This window comes from Enoplosus armatus, chromosome 24 (genome assembly GCF_043641665.1).
Source record: "Enoplosus armatus isolate fEnoArm2 chromosome 24, fEnoArm2.hap1, whole genome shotgun sequence".
NCBI classification, from domain to species: Eukaryota; Metazoa; Chordata; class Actinopteri; order Centrarchiformes; family Enoplosidae; genus Enoplosus; species Enoplosus armatus.
In genome coordinates this window covers 6,273,021-6,294,503 of record NC_092203.1, presented here as the reverse complement: position 1 = coordinate 6,294,503, position 21,483 = coordinate 6,273,021, and the positions used below count along the sequence as shown (strand labels likewise).

At 40.4% G+C, this 21,483-nt stretch overlaps 2 protein-coding genes across 2 annotated transcripts; one reads left to right on the top strand and one right to left on the bottom strand.

Moving 5' to 3' along the window:
- The first annotated feature begins 1,749 nt into the window (after positions 1 to 1,749).
- On the top strand, positions 1,750 to 6,483 carry cdadc1 (cytidine and dCMP deaminase domain containing 1). The gene is made up of 11 exons (XM_070930459.1): positions 1,750 to 1,876; positions 2,712 to 2,812; positions 2,947 to 3,124; positions 3,242 to 3,545; positions 3,641 to 3,847; positions 3,957 to 4,081; positions 4,630 to 4,679; positions 5,088 to 5,257; positions 5,338 to 5,527; positions 5,871 to 5,919; positions 6,084 to 6,483. Exons 1-11 carry the CDS (start codon positions 1,777 to 1,779, stop codon positions 6,182 to 6,184), a joined length of 1,575 nt encoding a protein of 524 aa, XP_070786560.1. The 5' UTR covers positions 1,750 to 1,776; the 3' UTR covers positions 6,185 to 6,483.
- An 809-nt stretch (positions 6,484 to 7,292) lies between these two features.
- Positions 7,293 to 21,064, bottom strand: cab39l (calcium binding protein 39-like). The gene is made up of 9 exons (XM_070930460.1): positions 20,863 to 21,064; positions 13,256 to 13,382; positions 12,730 to 12,894; positions 12,482 to 12,600; positions 12,227 to 12,395; positions 11,677 to 11,736; positions 10,773 to 10,838; positions 10,270 to 10,413; positions 7,293 to 10,074 (listed from the first exon to the last, which is right to left on the bottom strand). The coding sequence occupies exons 2-9, from the start codon at positions 13,355 to 13,357 to the stop codon at positions 9,895 to 9,897; spliced, it is 1,005 nt and encodes a 334-aa protein (XP_070786561.1). The 5' UTR covers positions 13,358 to 13,382; positions 20,863 to 21,064; the 3' UTR covers positions 7,293 to 9,894.
- Between the last annotated feature and the right edge of the window lie 419 nt (positions 21,065 to 21,483).

Sequence of the window (21,483 nt, the reverse complement as noted above, 5' to 3'; positions counted from 1 at the left end):
ACACTGCAAGCTAAAGCAAAGTTTTGTTTAGATTCTGTTTGCTTGGGCTGACAGTATGATGACCAAAAACTGCCTCCAGGTCCTAGTTTTTACTTTCTGCTGCATCACTGGATGTTGTAGGAAAATGTCTTGAATACATCAGGGGTAAGAACAGCTGGTGAGATCAGTTTCTGTTTCCTCTGTTAGGTTTCTGTTTCCTTATGTTCTCAGATGCTTGAAAGATTTTTTTTCATTTGGTTTGAACCTGATTACGATTTCAGTTTATTTTAAAGCAGTTTCTTTCAGGTTAGAAAACAAATACAGATGCATTGAAGTTGGCAGCATGATTTAGTGGAATGACGAACAGGTTTACAGTTTTCTTCTTGTTTTTATATGAAAAGCAAACTGGAAAAAACAAGATTGTTTTGCTTACTGTATTAAGATAAAAAAATATATATATATATTTATATATATATATATATATATTTTTTTTTTTTTTGCTTTTATAGTTTCTAAAACCGCTGGTAATTTGGTTTAAATTCAACTTAAAACATAATGGTTTACTTTGAGGTGATCACAATGTTGGGATTTATATGGGATTTCTTTTTTCTGTTACATAACTGACATGTTATTTTACTTTGTTTTTTATATTTAGTTATGGGATGACATGTTTCTGTGATAAAATAAATAACTCCAAACTCTGCTTTGTTTCCATATAATGCCTATTTTGCACTAAAGTAGTCTCTTATTAGTTCATTATTATTGTGTAGGCTGCATATTCAGACATTATTCCCAGTCAATTTAAGTTTGAGACAAGTTAAAATCATATATATCTTATCTGAATGATTCTTCTTTCTGCATTTAATTCAGTGTTTTCTACTGAAGTAGCTTTATGAAGATACATGATAACAGTAGTGTGTTGTGAAAGTTCCCTTTGGAAAAGGTGAGGCCAAATCATTCATAAGAAAAGCAGCGAGGGAATCGTGGCAGAAGAAGTGGGACACAGATACAAAAGGGAGACACTATCACAGTATACAGAAATCAATCAAGGTGAAGGTTTTCAAAGGGAAGTGCAGAAGAGAGGAAGTGATTTTTTCAAGACTAAGATTTAGACATACTGGCTTAAAATCAACTGTTTATTTAATGGCAAAGTGTGAATCATAAATGTGACGTTTGTAATGTTCCTGAAGCTGTCGAGCATGTTATTATGAGGTGTATATAAATATAATAAATAAATATAAATATAATTTAGAGAGGAACATCTTACAGGATAAGATTCATGAGCCGGACAGGGATGGAATTTGGAAGGGATTTTAGGAATGGGTGAGAAAATTATTTATTTAATTTATTTTCTGCTTTTTTTTACTGTTTAATTTCTTTGACGTAACAGGAAGTACGTAAAACCCTGATGCTTCACGTTGGTTTGCGATCCGTCATTAAGTCAGAGAAGAAGAAGTATTGTGCCGTCACCTAGTCGTTGCCCCGCCCGCTTGGTTACGTCAGAGGTTATTGCGGAAATAATCGGAACTATGTCAAGGTACCAACCATTAACCGCGATAGGAACAAGTAAGGCAAATACTCCTCTGAAATAAGATATTAAGGATACATGGACTGGATATAAATACTATCGAAGCCGTAAGCCGTAAGCCCCCCTTTATTTTGAAAGCACTGACCGGAAATATTGTCTAGTGTTTACCATATTAATATTCTTTCAGTTTCGACTCCTGTCATCCTGCCACTTGCTCTTGTCTTATTGAAAGTCGAGACGAGATATTATTTCGCTAGCTGGCGGATTGAATGGAAGTAAGCGAGATAAGGGACCGTGCCGATCCGGGCCAGTCCTGGCCGGATCGAGGTACGAAAGACAGCAGCACCAGGATTGACAGCAGAGTACAAGGTGAGTCAGATGGAGAAAGAGTTCATGGCTGCGTAGGTTTTACTTTTGTTTTGTCATAAAACGGCTGACGTGAGAGATAGTTGAGCAGTACAAACTAACATTGTAGCTACGAGTGTTAATGCTAGCAGTAGCAGTATTCCAATAAGCATCATGATGATCTCAGAAAAGTATAGCACAGGTAAATTCACATTATGTGAGGTCAGTCATCATCATAAGGCAAACACATATAACAAGAATCACTCTTATTTTCAGGAGAACATTTATTTTTTCATCAAGTGGTAATATCTTAAATTAAAGGTTTAGATAGAGTGCTTTTATTAAGGGGAAATTGGGGAAATATATTATAGATTTTATTATGATTACACTGAACAAAAATCAGGATCAGATCCTCCATATTTAAAAGCAATCATTCAGCTCCAGTGTCCCCTCAATGCTGACAGTGTGAACTTAGTTCAATCAACCTAAATTGACATGGACATAATCATTTTGAGTGGCATATGGGTGATTTAGATGAGGTAAATAATATAGATGCATGGTCATAGTGATAAGTCAGGGTTTAGCTTTATTCAGAATATTAAGATAAATGTGATAGTACCTGCTTTTGCTGCTGTGACTTCATTTTACTGCAGTTGTAAGAAGCAGCCTAAGACAACTTTGTTGCAGCGTTTAATCCATTCAATCCAAGTTCGACTCCTGCTCTCCTCCACATACACAACATTCTACATTCTCACACCAGCCAGAGTAATTACACCCTTCACTACCCTGAAGGTAGTTTGTCAGCAAAGAATGGACGTGATGACTCTTCATTCACTTCTTTTTTTCGTCTCTCCTCCAGGTCATGGCTCCAGGTTATCAAAGGTAAACCTGTTTACCTTGTTGAGTTTGTGGATGGAGCTGTTCCCACAAGAGCAACCAGAAGAGGAGGACCATAGTCAGGTTGGTGAGATAGACCATCTAGAATGTACACCAATTTATGGATAAAACGTCCTGTTACTACCCGTGTAGCATGCACTACAGTGAGTTATAGCAGGCTCCGTCCCAGCATTAGTTTTGAATCTGCTGTGTTCCAGATCCGTGGGATGGGTCTGGTGGTGGTGCGGGACCGTAAGGTGGTGGGACTCCACTGTTCAGGGCCTGAGCTCCACGCAGGACAGGCAGCCATTATCCAACATGGCGCCTGCCTAGCTAACTGTCAGTTGTACTTCTCTAGGAGACCCTGCGCTACCTGCCTCAAGATGATCATCAACGGTGAGAAGAGAGGGAGAGGCTTTAGACAGATGACAGAGAGATTAGTAGACAGATACAAAGTCTCTACTTAACAGTAACTGGAAACAAATACTGATGATGCTGTTTGCTCTTCTATAGCTGGAGTCAGTCAGATCTCCTTCTGGCCCGGAGACCCCGAGGTCAGCATGCTGAGGTCCCCCTCTACAAACCATTCAAACTCCCACTCCCACAGTCCACCTGACAGCATCTCGGAGGAGGCCGCACTGGACGCTGTGGCAGCAGAGAAGCTGAAGTCCAACAGCCGTCCTCACATCTGTGTGCTGCTGCAGCCACTGACCCCAGGCCTGGCACAGTTTGTTGATGAGACGTCCAGAGAGTGTGATTTCATGGAGAGAATGACTGATGATGAACCAGGGCTAAACGCAGAGGAACTCTTCAACAGGTACCCTACTGTAGAATCAAAGTCTGCCTTTCAGTTCATATTTAAATAATTAGCTGTTTTGTATATAAACAGGAGACATTCTTCTTGTATTCCAGAGAGCAGACGAGACACCGGAAGGATTTCTCCAGACAGTTCCTCGTCGAGACGTCTCGGCAGCACCAGGAGATTTTGACCCAAATGGGTCTGGAGAACTTCTGTGTGGAGCCGTACTTCTCCAACCTGAGACACAACATGATGGAGCTGGTGGATGTTCTAGCTGCAGTGGCTGCTGGGTTGCCACAGCAACACTACGGCTTCTACAGGTTAGATACTCACAGTTATTTTTATTTATTTATTTGGGAATGGGAATCTTCATGCGCTTGCCATCCACAGTTGTTATTTGTTGTTGATTGCGTTGTTCCTGTGACCCAGGGAACAGCGTTCAGCCCCTGAGCCATCACTAGCCAAGTTCTCACTGCCTCCCTGTCACGAGGGATTACCCCAAGAAGTGGCTCGCCATTGCATGATCCAAGCCAGGCTGCTGGCTTATAGAACAGGTCTGGTTGTTTTTTCTGTTTGTCACAGAATGCTTCAGGGTACTCGAGGGGGATTCAGCATACCAGTCCACATCCTGTTACTGGTCAAACTTAACAATAAGTGATTAAACCAGTATACACTGCAACCAGTCAGCTAAAAATGAGAATCTTGCAAATGAACACTTAAATATCCAACACTACAGTCAGGTAGTAAAATCAGGTAGAATAAGTAACGAGTAATTATCTGTTTGTCAAACTGGGAGTCAAACTGAATTCAAATTTGTCTGAATGGCAGGTCAGTCCGATCACTGTTTGATTATGTAACTCTCTCACTGGTCTAACAGCATACTAGCTTTGGCATTTTAACCTGAGGAAGCCTGACAAAGTCATGTTAGAGTTCTGTATGTAAGTGTATAGGCAGTTACTCTTTAAAGGGTAGAGGCAGAAGATTCATGCCTGTAGCTTTCATTTCCTTGAATGACAGGCTTTAAGGTCACAATCATTTCAAACAGCGCCCCTGTCAGTTTGTCATCACCTTCTTCTTATGCATATGATCATTTTTATTCCAGAGGATCCTAAAGTGGGCGTGGGTGCCGTTATCTGGGCCAAAGGACAGTCGGTGAGCTCACCTTTCTTCCCATTGCTTTTTTTTTTTTGGGCTATTTGGCTTATTTACTGTGTCAGTTAGGATTAGACAGGATGGTCAAAACTGATAATAGCCTCATATAGATGGAGGTTTTTCTGTCCAAAATGGGATCAAATAAATCCATTTATGGGTGATTGTATTAATGCATTGATGTTTTCAGCGTGGGTGGATACAGTGTGCTGTTTCAAGCAGATAGCTTTTAACAAATCCTTTTTTCTTTTTTTTTTAAATACTATAATTATTTAAAGCAGACTTTGCAATGCACTGATTTGCTTACCAGAGGCCTGGCATTTGCACACAAAATAGAAAGCAATACTTTGCTGTATTCTCTTTCTCGCTGATGCTGTTGATGGAGCTTTTTGAACTGCTCTTTTGTCCCAGGCTGGCAGTGACGGAACGGGATGTCTGTACCTGGTGGGTTGCGGGTACAACGCTTACCCAGCAGGCTCACATTACGCCGAGTACCCCCAGATGGACAACAAACAGGAGGACCGCCAGAGACGCAAATACAGATACATCATCCACGCAGAGCAGAACGCCCTCACCTTCAGGTCAGAACATGGCCATTTACACATATGCATATATGCGTACTTTGGGTTCCACCTGCTGATGTGTCCTCTGATGCTTTCAGGACTCGAGGCATCAAACCAGAGGAGGCCACCATGCTGTTTGTAACTAAATGTCCGTGTGATGAGTGTGTCCCTCTGATCAGAGGAGCCGGCATCACACACATCTACACCACCGACCAGGACAGGGACAAGGACAAGGTGGACATTTCCTACCTGAGGTTCAGCCGCCTGAAGACCATCAGCAAGTTCATAGTGAGTACATGGAGTGATGGGATAAAAAGACAATTCATTTATCAATTTTTGTCTTGCCTTTATTCACTATTTAATGTTACATGCTGATTTTTAGATTAGCCAACATCTCTGCATTGATCCCTATCTTAATCAAGTTTTAAGCCATCAGAAGGTATCAAAACTTCACTCTACAGCCAAGCTTTCAATGCTAGAATGTGAGACTCTGTTGAGAAGGAAGATACATGTTAATTTATTCTGTTGCATAATGATCTTTTCTCTGACTCAGCAGCTTTTTGATGTCTTGGAGAAGTAGATACCGCCCTTAGATTTCTTTCGAGAATCTGACATTTTTCTGTCTTCACAGTGGCAGAGGAGCCCTGCAGTTTGCTCGGCGTCGTCGCCTCACCTTGGCAGTGAGTTCCATCTTAATGTCTTCACTTTCTGGCTGTGATTTGGGCTCTGTATATCAGCCACTAGGGGTGTAATGAGAAACGCAAAGCAAGATAAGGTGTAGAGTGGAGTTACATATTAGAGAAATGGATGATCTGAAATGTAACAATACTGTCTTTTGTTCCAGATGGTTATGTTGGGAAGCACAGCAGGCAGGCTGAGCAGGAGAGCCACAACAACAAGAAGCTGCGCACCAACAGATCCCTTGACTCACCTTCTGTTAACTGAACATCAGCCACAGACGGACGAACTGACTGATAAATGGACATACCAAAAATAGTGTCATGTTTTTAGCTCACGTGCCACAGATTTGATATTTTATGGCTTCAACTGGAAGAAGTCTGAATATTAGTCTGTGCCACACATCATTTTACATTATTTATTTGCCCTTTTATGCAGAACTGGGATTGTTTTTTTGGGGGGGACTGCTCATCGGTCTGTCTGTATGAAAATATAGAGCTGGAAATTAGCATAATAAAAGAAAAAGAAATGCAGATGCCACGCAGCATCTCTCTGTACATTTTTATTTGAAAGGCCCTTGAGTTGGATTTATACTACAATTGTATTTATATTTATTTGAACAGAAGCAAAATGCACTCTCAGGCTTGAAAGAAAGATGAAATCTCTTCCAACATACTGATTCTCCTCAGTGTAGAGAAAGAGGCAGCAACATCCTCTTTACGAAAAGAAGCAGGAGATTTATGGGAAATGAGATTTTGTTTCAATAAGACTGAACATTATCAGTGCCACTTGGTCAAGATAGAAGCCACTAGTGGTCTCTTTTTTTTATACACACACACACACACACACACACACATATATATATCTATATCTCGATATATATAGATATATATATATATATATATCAAGTAATCATAATTCATTTCACAGTAATAGAGGTGTTAGATAAAATCCTACATAAAGTAGCTTTAAGAACGAAGGAACTTGATAACACAGCTTTACCCTGGTGTCATTTTGATTTATTTATCCGGTGTTGAGGAATTATGTTCACTTCCAGCTTTAACACTCTGTATGAGAACCTGTTTTACTTGCATTGTATGTCACACCTTCTGTCGGCACAATATCACGCAAATGTTTATGTGTTTATGTGTTTATGTGAGGTCCAAATCATACAAAGAGACAGTAAATCTAAGAGCATGATCCAGAAAAACATCATGTGCTTTAGTGTCATGTTTAACCATCTTTTAAGGCTGACGAGGTTAATACACAACAAATGATAATAAAGTTATTAAGAAAATGAAAGAGGTTTCTTTACATCAGTGACTGCACTCCACCTGCCTGTAAACAAGTGACAAATGAGCACACACACAAAACATGCATTCCCATCCTTTTATTTCTCGTGAATGTGGTACAATAGCATCAATGTGGAAAAAAGAAAAAAGGTGGCTGCTTTCAGAGAGGACGCTGGGAAGATAATGTGGAGTTCTGCTGGGACCAAAGCTGCTCATTGTTTCAGTTAAAAAAGAAAAAATCAAAACAAAAGACGCAGTTGAGTTTGGCTCAAGTGACAAGTCTGATGTAAAGCTGTCTGGCCTACTTTTGCATCTCATGTTATATTCTGATATAATATGTCACAGCTTATAGCATTAAAAAAAGAAAAGCTGGTATTGTTTTTATTTTCACCCAAAAGACGAAACATGGACAACTACTTTTCCATTTTTGTTCTACGCCAGATTAATTCTCACGATTGTTACTGTCACTCTACTGTACTCCACTACTGCCTTCATTTCTGTTTAAGTTCACTGTATTTAACAAGTGACAGCTAAACATTAGTCTTGAAATTTAATTCGAAACCGTTTAGATTGAAAGGTTTAAGTCTAAATTAAAGAGACTTCATTCAACATGGCTCCATTAAACATAAAACGTGTTTAAAAGTAACCGAATGGATGCACATCAAATATCAATTGGAAATAAATTCAGAATTTTACTGACTTAAATGCAATGGAAACATGATCATTTTTCATTTCTAAGTCAAATATAAAACCAATACCACTTTAAAATTAGAGTTTTAACCTCATTGATTTTGCACATTTTTTGGTCCTTTAACTACATGTGGATTTTTTCACAGTTACAATTCACCATCAAATTGGCTACAGGTCGACTTTGGCCTCACTCTGCGACGAGTTTCCCGATAAGTTTGTGGGCGACACAGTTTGTAATTCACATATTGAGTGAAACTGTGACCCTGCTCCGTACACAATGGCAATCAGCTGCAAAAAAGTTTCAAATGTTTCTTTGACAGCGTAACTCAAATATACTGAGTCAAGAGGTTCACTGCTTAATCACAACAAATATGTTCTATCAGAACATATTTTCATTAACATAATAATTAAGCTCCCCCTAGAAAGATACTGAAAATACAAAAAGAGAAAAGAAGGGAAAACACACCAAACCAAAAAGGCACCTCTGAATCCTCTCACCTGTTTCCATTCCTCCAACATCACATCCAGATCAGAGCAGAAACTCTTGTTACAGTACAGAAAGAAAAGGAGTCAAACCAAAACACAAACAGCCATCTTTACAGCTGCTCTCCTCTCAACAAGAGCAAAGTGCCTCCTGTTCATGTTCAATGTTCTCACTCACAATGGCACTCAACTTCAGGTGTACAAACCATAAACTGTACATGACAATGAAACTATACATAAAAAAAATGTACCATCAAGCAGTGTGAAAACAGTGATCAGCTTATAAGATTAACAAAAATCATCATATTATTTTTATCATACAGAAAGTGCCATCAGCCACCAGCAAAGAGAACCAGGGATCACAATGATTGAAGCTTACTGTACCGATAGCAGCCCGATTCAATTAAAAAGGCCCTTCATGTCAAAGTCTTAAAATATTCCTACAATTGCTATTTTTTGTTGGCAAGGTTTGGTCAACAGTGACTAAAACCAATTCTCTCAAAACACCTCTATTCTCAGTCTTACCAAAACTTATTCAGTTCATTAGAATGGCAAAGGGTTTTTTTTTAATCATGATGGACTAAAGTCAGGTTAGACTGGTTCAGATTAACCCACTTAAACTGTAGGATCACATTGAGAAAATGATAACATTGCTGAATAACAAGTGCCAAATCTTTGTGATATTGGCAGGCTATTATTATAGACAAATCAGCCTTTATGTATCGTGCAGTAGTGTGTTCTCAACTTCAAGGAGCTGCTTCAGCTTTTCCCTCGTTGAATTGGCAAAAATCTGTAGCTAAAACGTTAACTTTTGAGGAATAGTAAGGAAGACATTTCAGGATTGTGTTTAAGTCTGATAATGTTTGTAGTTTTAGAAAGAGAAAACTTGAGCAACTGTTGATTTGGCAGCACGATAAGAAAGAGGCTAGCAGAGGGCAACTGAGGATTATTGTTGCTATTTGGCTAACAAAGCTTTTAGCAATGACTGAGACTGTGTTTCACACTTGAGATGCTCTCACTCTGAAGTTTTTGCCTGATCCCGACCGGACACGTTAACCAAAAAAAAAGGGGAAAAAAAGCAGATATTCTTCATTATTTTGATTCGCAGCTACTTCATTTAAACAGTTAAGACACCCACAGCTGGTGGCTATGATAACTTTACAAAAATGGTCACGCCTGTTTCGTCCGACCATTTAGGCCGAAGCTTTTTAAACCGCTGGTTCTCCCAAAAGAGAGAATCAGCTGCCTCCAACGCCGTGAGTTGTGGCACTACACGCTACAGATGAAAGAAAAATTAATCATGAGAAGAATTTACAAAAGAAAGATTGCTGATTGAGAACTACTCTTGCACAAGTTTTAAATGAACCAACAAAGAGAAAAAAAGACAAATAACGTCTTGAAGTTTTTTTTTTCTTTTAAATAGAATAACCATTATTGTTAATGTGTTTTTTTTCTACTGTATGTCTTCCTATCGATAAAAAGTTGGGATAGAGGGCAGGGAGGGATGCTTCTCTAGGAGGCCGGCTTCTTCAGATCCCGGATCTGTTTGATTAGGTAGGTCTTCTCGTCGTTGAACTGCTCGTCATCTGTGCGTTCCTTCTGGAAGTTGCTCAAGAAGTCGATTAGTTTGGTCTGGTTCTTGAGCAGGATGTCGACGATGGGCTGCGTCTTGTTGGGGTTTGCTACGAAAACCTGGAAGACGGGGGGGGGGGGGCATTTTTACTTCCAGCAGACACTAACAGAGAGAATCTACCTTCATTAATGAACGATGCCACATTCTCACACCCAACTGAGGCTTCATACACATTGAGTCACAATAGAGCATGACTTGCATTTCTCATTGAATGGATCCATATTTGCTGTGTGCTATGGGCGTGGTGTTTTTACCTTGAAGACATGGAAGGCCTCGAACTGGATGTTGGGACTCTTGTCTCTTAGCAGATTCATCATCAGCTTGAGATTCTCAGGCTTGCTGATGTAGCGCGTCATCACTGTGAAGTTATGTCTGTCCAATAATAGCTCGCCCAGAAGCTGCAGGAGAGATCATCAAAAACTATATTAATGTTTCTTGAGTGCAATAGGTATAAATTTAGGCCTGGTAGTGTGGTATGGACAGGCAGACAATGCACCAAATTATGCTAACGCTATCTTTCCAACTAGCCAGGGTGAAGACCTCTTCAACTACCCTTTAAAAATCACCACTTCCATAATGGTACACTGGTCCCATCAAGGAGCAGTTCTATTGAATAAGTGAGTCTTTCTTGCCACATGTATAGGTTCACAGTAAATATCAATTCACAGTGTTGGGTCACATTTTGTCTGTAAGAAGTTTCAGCCAAAATGCAACAGACTATAATGATTACAAATCAATATATGAGTCAGAGTCAAACCTTTAGAGACTGCCTCTTGGTGACGTAGTTCTCAGAGTGCAGCAGCTTCTCATAATCGGCAAACACCTGCAATTACATAAGAAACACACCTTATTATACATTATTAACAGGCTGAGATGGCATTTCAGACTTTAGGCTTGTAGTTTAACATGTCTAGTTGCCTACTAATACTTGTCCATTTGCCCCATTTTCTCTGATCACAGATACTAAAATCAATCAAACACTAACACTAACTTGTGCTGTATTTTGGCTCAGTTTTGTCACAGGATGGATTACATAGACTCTCTGTCAACATACAACGTACAGGTGAAAAGGCAGTTTTGTGTGAGGTTTCTTCAGCCTGGGATCCCTGGGGACCCTATCTGTGAAAGGGACCCCTCTACCGGGGAAAACCGACAGCATAGTGCAGAGCTTTGTATCTGGACGAGTTGTGACACAGAGGGCTTTCCACTGATTCAGTTTTCCTGGAACTTTATGTGTATTGGTCAAAACTTTATGTCTTACTTCCTACTTATCTGCCCTCTTTTTCAGCATATTGAATAGTCTCTCACAAGGCAAGTGAACGCCTGTGTGTGACTACAGTGTGTTAAATGCATGACTGGGCCATTGAGCCCTGCAGTGACTGACACCTGAGCTGCTTATGTATCTGTGTGCGTTTCCTCTCTTGAAGTCTTCCTGGTCAAGCAGTCATTTTGAGCCGTGGACAGTGTTTGTGTTTATTTTTATGTTTAGCGGCTGATGTTGCGTTGCCTACGTGGGAGGTGGGTGTGTGTGTACTCTGGTTGAAAATAACATGGCACACTTGCATTAACATGTGTGTTAGCTATTACATCCATCATGTGTTTTCCAGACTAATCCTCTGTGGGGGAGAGCTACAGATATATGTGTGTCTCAGATCACTCACAGCATCGTAGTTCTGTTCGAGGTATTCAGCCACGAGCACTTTGTGTCTTGTCAGGAGATCCTGCGAATAAGACAGAAAAATCTATTATAAATCAAGTCAATAATAGAATAATGGAGCCAAACATTACTAAACATTTGTGTAGGTTTCTGTACCCCAACATGGCGGCTGGCAACTACTTTTAAAAGGAAATGGACACTTCCTGTACTGTAATAAAGCCGGTAAAACACGGGAAAACCATATTACAAAAACACGAAACTCTTAGGAGGACTCAGACTGACACACTGTCTATTCCTCTTGTCCATTTTTTTAAATTATTTCTTTATTTGTCAGGGACGATGCTCACTGATCAACAGAAAAAAAGGGATGATAAATCATTTCAATTTTTTCAGCATTTTCCTCAACAAAACTTAATAATTTAAAAAGATACTGAATACTGGCACATTCAACCCAAAAATATATCTCATCAGTCAAACTCAAAACACTGTTTCTATAGTTGCTGGTATGTTAACAGCCTTATCATACAAATGAGAACAGGAGGACCCAAAGGTACCTTGAAGGTGGCAAAGGCGTCGGAGGCGATGTCGAAGGTGGACATCTCCACGTAGTTGAAGAAGCTGTTGAAATGATCCGAATGAAGAACTATCTTGGCGAGTGGCTCGTGGCGGATACACTCCCTCAGCATGATCCCACAATTCAACGCTACCTGGGGCGTCTCGTACCTTCAAACAGAGAGAGATTGTTTGTGTCACCTCTTTGGAAGCCATCAGACTGTGTACAGTATGTGCAGTCTATGTGTGCGTCTCACCCTTTCAGCAGTACAAAGAGGACCTCTTGGTGGGAACAGAAATATTCGACAGTGGGGCTCCTCGTCCCAATCTGCCTCCTCAGGATGTTGTTGAAGATCTGACACACATCCTTCTTCCCCTGAAAACACACACACACACACACACACACACACACACACACACAGGGTTATGGGTGGCACACTGTATGGTGAAGGAGCAACTCACTAACACAACTGAGAACATGTGGACTGATATCACTGCTCCTCACCTCAAAGTCTATGACTTGCAGGTTTTCTACCAGCGACATCAGCAGGCCACTGTTGTACAGCTCCTGGGCCAGCTGGGCCACAGTCTCGGTGTGAGGCTCCTTGTCGTTGCTGCCGTACAGAATCTCCTTCATGGACACCAAACACTTTGACACCTCCTCAGACGCCTGGAGAGCAGAGAGTTGAAGAGGATGGGGAAACATGGCAGATTAAGAATCATCCTGGTAAAAGGGGGAAAAGGAGGAAGCTGAAACTGACTTGAGCTTGAACTTGGCTTGTGTGGCTAATTTTAAGTGTGTGAGAGAGTAAACTGTCTTGACAGTGAAGTGTCAGCAGACGACAGGGACAGGCTGTTCCATGTTCTAATTTCACAGAGAGCTGTCACCCTTGGGGCCCTGGACACACAGGCATCACACACACACACACAGGCATCACACACACACACACACACACACACACACACACACACACACATACACACACACACACACACACACACACACACACACACACACAGTCCCTCTCTACCTTGTCTGTCTTCTTGTCCTGTTTGACCAGGATGGCCAGGTTTTCCTTCAGGGTCCTGACGATGTCAGCCGGACTCTTGTGGGATTTACCAAACAGCGGCATGATGGACACACACTTGCCTTGGGACCTGTGAAACAACAACAACAACCACACACACACACACACACAAACAAACACACACACACACGAGGGGCACATCAGTCAATGACAAGCTGGATGCAATATCGGCAGAGGCAACTAAAATAATAATAATTTTCCTGTGAATAATGTGTCACTTTTCTTTTTCTCCTCTCCACAACAGTGTGGAGCTCTGCGGCCAGTTCAAACATCTGCTGCCTAACATTTCTGTGACATTTAGGAGCTCGCCAGCTCCCCTAGGATACATAATAATAATAATAATAATAATAATAATAATAATAATCTCTGGAAAAGAAAATTACTAAATCAAAAATATTAGTCCTCAGAAGCCTCGTCCAGCCAGAAGAATTCCTGGAATGGATGAATTTTAAAACTGGTGCTCTCTCTTCATCCAGTTGGTATGACAACTTGACAAAAGACCACTGAGAGTATAATAAGCATGTGGTGTGTGTGTGTGTGTGTCTGTGTGTGTGTGTGTGTGCGCGTGTGTGCTAGGATTCCTCTAACACCTTAGAGACACATTCCAACATCATCTCTAGTCTACATGAGTGACAACTGCAGCCTCTTTGACACCAGACTATTCAGATAATCAAAGTCAAACACATTAGATTAGAGACAAGGAGTCATCCATATCTCTAACACATAGTTTAAATAGTTCTTCTTCATTCGTTTTTAGAGGCGGTGAGTCTGGTCTAAACACTGGCACATTAGTATATAATTGAGTTTTGCTTTATTTCATAGTATCTGAGCAGGCCTCAGGTTGTATTTTGCCAGGTACTGTCAGAATGTCATGGACTGTTTGGGAGTCAACAGTTAAGAAGGTGCCAGTAGATGGAGCTTACTGCAGTACTCAAATGCAGCCACACTATGGGCATGCTGACACACAACATACTGACACACCGAGTCACAAACAGGACTTTCAGCATGGTCCTGGCAACGTCAGTGTCAGACGTGTAGCATTCAGTCACGCAGGACATAAATAAAGCAATGCAATTCCACAGTTCACAACCTGCAGGCCCTATGTAACCTTCCTACAGGAGCCTCACATGCTCATTCACTCATATCTTACTTTGTCAACAACATAAAACAAATCCAGCTGACTAAAAATATGTTGTAAGTGAAAATGCCAGGAGGAAATCACGTAGAATTAATGCATTGCTGTGTATGTGGTGAATGAATGATGAATGAAGGATCCAGGAGGCAGCAGTGGCCTCCACAATCCAGGCTAGGTCAGGAACAGGCAGAGAACTTGTGACTGCTAATCCTCATCTGGGAATGTAAACGGGCATTACCCTCCCCCTTAACTCCAACTCCCACCTTCATTCCTCTCCGTCCACCTCTGCTACCATCCCTCCTTCCATCCACTGCATCTTTGCTTTGCCTCTTTTCAAGCTCGACCTGGTTTCATCCATTCCTGCCTCCCCTATCTTCCAAACTCTGTCGCTCCTTCCTTCACACCTTAACTCAAGCTCCCTGGTTACATATATAAACACGTACTAAGCAGCTTTCTGAAAGCCTGAATAATATGGTTGTAAACTAATTATCCACGAGGGGACAGCAGAATGTTGTTCCTCTGCACGCTTTTGTGAAGAATGACTCTTCAACTTACAGACAGGCACCAGCACTGCCGGGGTGAAGTGGTTATTTCCTAGCTAGGAGTCCATGCTAATGATGTACATGAGAGCTTTGTCTGTCTGCAGGCGTACATCCATACTTAAAGAGGCACTTCATTGATTTGACGTGTCAAAATCAATACAGTCCTGACAGGCAGAAAGGGAAATATCACAACTTCTGCTTCTCTGATTTTGACCCTTTTTTTTGTTGATCTCAAACAAGTCCATCAACTTTATGGAAGTACAATATTATTATCACTGGGGTACTCTGTTAAGTGCACATAACCTGAAAGAGTGAGCAAATTCGGTGCTCAGTAAGAGGTCCCTATATATGTGAGGACAGACCTTGCACATACTAAAGCCTCGCAGAGTAGACATCCCAATAACAGAGAATTAAGAACTGTGACAGTAAAAGAGCTGCATGTCTGAGCAGTGGAGAGCAGGGACCGGCTGATTCCCCCAGACAATACTAAAACAAAGTGTTCTCGAAGCTGTGCGATGGATTTATTACATCAATTTTGCTCTATTAGAAAAATCTCATTACATGACATAATACCCAACATGCTGCCCAGATAACATCAACTTGAGATTTCATGAAGTTGTCCACCACAGGGCAACATAACAAGCAAACAGCTGCTGCAACTCAGAGTGCAGCAACAATAAAATGAAGCACATAAAGTTCCTCCACAGAGATATCTGAGCAGAGCACATCGAGTGTCAGCCTTTTCTCCAGAATGAGGAACAAATGAAGGCAGGTGTAAATTAAACTGTTTCCTTGAGCCGGAGCACATATTAAGGGGAATCTTTTCACATATTAAAGGGAAGTCTAAACATGCAAAAACAGCTCAAATTGGAATCACAAGGTTTTCACCTGACAAAGACAAGATCTCAGCTGAGCGAGCTCATTTTCCTCAACACTAACTCGCAGTGTTCTACCCTAACGTTTGAATGATAACGCCAGGTCGTGTTCTTCCAAATGAGCGTGTTTTTCTGTGTCATGGTGATGTTTTTTGATGCTCTTATAGTGACACAATGGCATCTGTCAGACAATGGACTGCTGATTCACATTTAACAAGTGAAATCACATGAAACAAGATGCCTCATAACATCAGGGAAACTCAAAAATACTTTGTTTAAGTGCACAAAATATTTCAGTCACACACCATCAGAAGGTCAACTTAAGACTGAAAAGTCTTAAATACCCTTTGGTCTCTTAAATATGATGCATTCATTTGTTTTGTCTCAATGGATGGTGAGACACACAACATATAACTTTAAGGAGTGGCCGTACTGTATTTCTACTTCTTCCACTCAGTTATAAATGCTTCTCCAAACAACTGTCTTAAAACAATTCAACAAAAATACAATAAGGCTACTTGTGTTTCACTTTATCATCATGTTACGTCAATGCCCATACAACTTCTGTCCAGTCAATATTTGTCTAAGGATAAGCAGGCAATGATGAAGTAGTTATCAAAAGAAGGGATACAAGCCTTCCTGCTTTTTAATCCAATCACCTTGTAGACTACTGTGTCACATCATAACCAGTTAGGAATCTAATATTCTGCAGCTGTAACTAAATGTTTCTACTTATTAAAGAGTCCATTATAATCATCTAATAACACTTCTTTTGAGTCCTGGAAAGCCTAAGGTTACTGTGAAGCCTTTCTTTTCACTTGTAGCCCACTTAAGATTGACTAAATGTTATGTAATGGAATTAATCTGGTGCCCACTGCATTTGAACACACACAGCTAGCTGCTCTGCTCAAGTGTAATCCAACAGAGGACGGCTCCACGTTGCCCCAAATATGAATGTTTCAGCTGTAATCATGAGAGCAAATGAGCATTAAATAAAGATATACAGAATAAAGCTGAAGGCTACAAATGCAATCTCATTATAAAGAATAATTTCACTCTCAGACATTTAGCTACAAGCAATTATCACCAACATTTCTAGCAGTAATTCAAAAGATTTGTATTTGTATTTTTATTTTGTTTAATATTTCTCTTGTAGTTTCCTGGAAAGACTAATTTGTTTCTGCTTCGTGGAGGCATATGCTGTGACAATAATTATGAATAATTACATGTATTAAAGCTGACACTATTTTTATTTTTCAGAATACATACCATGGTGCAAAATTAACTTTTTTGTCCACAGGTCAAATGACTGGTGAATGTTCAAGTTTTACCAGCCATTCAATAGCTTAACTTTTTTTGTTGGTTTTTTTGGCTGCTGAATGAAGCTAATCTGCCAGCCACTTGCATATTTTACCAACACTTGGCTGATGGCTGCAGCTAATTTAGTGTGGAGGTATCAAAAGAGAGAAGCTACAACACACTAATGTCAGGCTTCCTGTTGGTCTAAAAGAAAATTTGGATTTGGTTTATAAAAGATCAAACGTGATACAACCTTCAAGTAATAAATACAGGTATCAGATCAGAAAATAGCCCATCACAATGACCTAAAACCAAACTGGACGTCTTCAAATTGCTTGTTTTTTCTGACCAACTGACCACAGAAAAGCAGCAATCCCCCACAACTGAGACCCTCAAACTAGGCGATGATCAATATTTTTGCTTGAAAAATAACAATAACAATTCAACTAATTATTTCAGCATACAAAAATCCATAATAAAAAAATAAAGATCTGTCTTGTCTTGTGACGCATGAATGTCAGAGTACCATGACAATCTTGTTTTGTTGGAACCCAACAGAAACTGGTTGGTCACTGGTTGCTGCCAGTAAGTCCCCTTAGATGTGTAGATGTGGCACAGAAAGATGACATCATGATCATCTGTAAACTTGACCTTTGCTGTGACATCTGGGCTTAATGTCAAATACTGACTGTCATCTTTACCAGACCTGTGTTGAGTCACTCAGTACATTCTGAATTATTCAAGCCGTCCTACACAACACTCATTAAGGCTGCTTTCCGTGGTTCACGCTTATTTAAACTGACTGTTGTAAGTATGCTCTTCTATATATTTCTTCTGCACTAATTCGTGCCTAACTTTAAAGCATACCTTATCACTGGGTTTTGTCTGCTGATCTACTTGCCATAAATGTATGAATTGCAGATACAGTTAGTAAGGTGCTCTGCCCTCATCACATAACACAGCTGCCTTTAGCAGCATCAGATTACAGTAAAAAACACTGTAACGAGTGCAAACTGCACTGTAGTGTAATCAAAGTCATTCCAGCATAGCAAGATGGTTATCTGTCTCACCTACGTGCCAGCAGTCGTAGTGAACACACACACAGCTGCTGAAGCATCTGAAATAGAAAATTACAGGAAAAATGCTCTCCACACCATGACTCAGGCAATTAATAAGACTGCATCAGATAACATGCACAAGTTATCAAATTCAGATTCAAAATGTAAATATGAAATGAAAAAAGCCTCATTCATAATTACTTTGATGACTTTTCTTTCTGTGCACTCCTTTGAAACCTTTTAAAGCCTTCAGGAATGCTTGCAAATCTATTTCATTAAGTCATGCAGGCCTTCAACAATGCCATGAATGCACCACGTCTTCAGACAAAAAAAGAAGAAAGGTGGCTGCTCTAATTTGACAGCATTTCTTCTCGACTGTCTGGAATGCAGAGGCGGCCATTCATGATGTACTGCAACACATGCAACTGGAATTTAAGCATTCAAGGAGGAGCAAGGAGGATGTTTAACCCTCAAACACTCTCTCACTCACTCAGCATGAATTATTACTGTTGGTATAAGCTCATCTCAGAAGAGTGTGTCAAAGAGAAACCATGATACTGATTAAAAGTAAAATAAAAATGACTTTTTAAAAGCCTTGAATGTAGGTAATCAAATTCAAAACCTTTCAGAGCGTTTGAAGTCCTGAAAACACCCTGGTTTGCTCCCAATTCTATCTTGAAAAACGAGTTAAATATGCTACAGAGCCAGTTCCCAGAGAGAGAAATGGAGATCTAAGTGTTTGAACTACATCACAGCCCATCTCAAACCACAAAGAGGCGCTCTCTTTACAGATGTTCAAGGAGATTGCCCTCTCCGAGGCAACCTTGGAGGAACGCTCCCTGAAAAGGACAAACTTTAGCTCATCAAGTCCATTCCTGAGATTGATAATGATGTGAGAAGTTCCTTCTGTTTTTAACTTTGAATGGAAAACAAAAAGGATTTCGTGACCAACAGAAATGTCCCAATATTACTACGGACCCTGATGCACTTCACTGAAGCATACAGAAATCTCCATAATAATAAAGATTCAGTTATGGCTCTGTGCTAACACTTTTGAGCCCTTAGTTGAGTCTGCCAGGCAAGCCTTCCTTCCTAATCTCACCTACTCCGTTACAGGCAGCAGACGCGAACTCCAACCACGGCTTCATAGCTAACCTAAGCATTTGACTGGCGGAACTAGTAAGGGGTGGCATATAGCCTGGGAAGCCAGGTTCAGGGCAAAAAACAAAAGTTGTAGCTGAAAGACAGGCTAATAGTTGAATATAAATGTTGCAAAATTATACTGATATGCACGTTTGTATGCCACAAATAAACAATTGTAAAACTTTTGGTCAAGTTACAGGTATAAACTTGACCAAAAGACTGTCTGTCATACATTATACCAGCTCCTTACTACTGAAAGCTTTGTTAATGTAACACATGATGCAGGGGGTGACAGTACATGCAGGTCCTCCAACAGACCTGGACTATATTGTACCATACACAGTTGCTTCATCAGGAGAGTTTGCAGGTTGCTGCGGTTATGTGCAGGGTGAATAAGGGTTAATGTTCTGAACCAGTGACAGACAGGCCTGTCCTACCAGGATATGAGAGCCTACTGTATCTGATTTACTCAGTCTATGTGTCAAGACAAATAGAGGGAGCCAGAGGAAGACAGGGTGTTAGGTAGTTTTACTTTAAAAATAAAAGCAGGGCAGATTTAGAACCTCTTCAACATTGACCGACCAACATTTCAAAACCCAAAGATATTCAGTTTATCATCAAACACTATGAAACTATGAAACACTTCAGCTGTACATACTAGGTATGTAAACTATAAATCCACTCAAGAATTAATTCCATCTACTCAGAAAAAACTTCAGAAAACAACACGGGACACTGAAATAATGATCAAACTAACCACTGCACTGCACTACAAATGGAGTCAGACTGTGGCTGTGCCATACCATACAGCATATCATCAATGACAACAGATTGACAATATTAATTAATTATTAGTCAATTATTTTATCTACAAAGTGTAAGAAAATAACTAAAGATGCCCATTACAGTTTCCCAAACAACCAAGGTTAATTGATTAATCCATTACCTAAATTGGCAATTAACTCAATACATTAATCAACTAGCATGAGACGTTTCTACGGTTTTTGTTTTGAAATACGTGACCGGAAGCTGCACTGTTTTCATTCTGGCTAGCCTGACGATGGTCGTCTAAAGTAACATAGCAATGAGGAAAAAAACAAACAAAAAACACGCAGTGCATTTGTGCTGCTGAAGAATTAAAGATTTCGTGAACGGCAGTGTTTAGAGGAACAAGAGCCTGTAACGCAGGCGGCAGTAAATAACACATAAGGCCGCATAAACAGTCCCAGACAATGTGATTTAACAAGGCTACACCCCTCTCGCCTCCGGCTAAACTCCCTTTTTGTTTGACAGATTTCCAAAGCTAATCACAGTTGTCTGCATCATTTCAGGAACAACTACTGAAAAGGACATTAGGGAGGTCTCGTTTCTCAACATAACACACATTTCAACGTTTCAAACCCAACTGAAGTTACAAAGACTGTCAAGGGCAATAATATTTCACCATTAGGATAACTAGAAGCTACTGCTCTTCGACAGTAAGGGCTAGAAATGATACCTTCAGTGGGAAGATGTTTGGTAAGGTATAAATGTCTTGACCGCTCCTGTCCCGGTTCACAGCGCAGCCGAGCCTCCCGGATAGGCTTTAGTGGTCACGCCAGGGTTGTCTGTTCGCAGGAAAGTCAGCTAAAAATGTGTGCAATACAATTTAAAATGTGTGGAAGCTGTTAAGAAGGCAGTGCAGAATTCCATCTGGTCGCTTTCCAGCCTTCTGTCGAGTTAGCATGAACAAACCTAATGACTTCCGGTGTAAACTTTCATAATAAAACCACCGGGGACCCGCATCTCTTTAAACTAATGGAAGAAGAAGGGGAAGCGAGTTTGAAATTCATACTGAAACAGCTACTACTAATCGAAATACTTCCATTATTTATAAATTCAAATGATAATTATCCTATTTGCACACTATTACGCTGTGACACAGACAACTATGCTTTATAGAGTAAACCGCGTCACTTCCGGCAGTAGTCAGTCTCCCACTTGCTAGCTTGACACATCTGTATCTTTCCAGCCGCGGCTGAGTCTCGTTCACATTCTCTCATATCAAGTCCCTTTAACCGCCTTGTCTCATGTCTTACATATTATATGCCACTCAAACAGGCAAACATAGAGTTAAATT

Bases quoted from the DNA above. Each gene is read 5' to 3' on its own strand.
- cdadc1 (XM_070930459.1), top strand. From the start codon at position 1,777: ATGGAAGTAAGCGAGATAAGGGACCGTGCCGATCCGGGCCAGTCCTGG. The intron at 2,813-2,946 runs GTTGGTGAGATA...GCTGTGTTCCAG, and splicing joins AAGAGGAGGACCATAGTCAG to ATCCGTGGGATGGGTCTGGT. The intron at 3,125-3,241 runs GTGAGAAGAGAG...GCTCTTCTATAG, and splicing joins CCTCAAGATGATCATCAACG to CTGGAGTCAGTCAGATCTCC.
- cab39l (XM_070930460.1), bottom strand. From the start codon at position 13,357: ATGCCGCTGTTTGGTAAATCCCACAAGAGTCCGGCTGACATCGTCAGG. The intron at 11,737-12,226 runs GTACCTTTGGGT...TCTTATTCGCAG, and splicing joins ACGCCTTTGCCACCTTCAAG to GATCTCCTGACAAGACACAA. The intron at 10,075-10,269 runs GTAAAAACACCA...CCCGTCTTCCAG, and splicing joins AGGCCTTCCATGTCTTCAAG to GTTTTCGTAGCAAACCCCAA.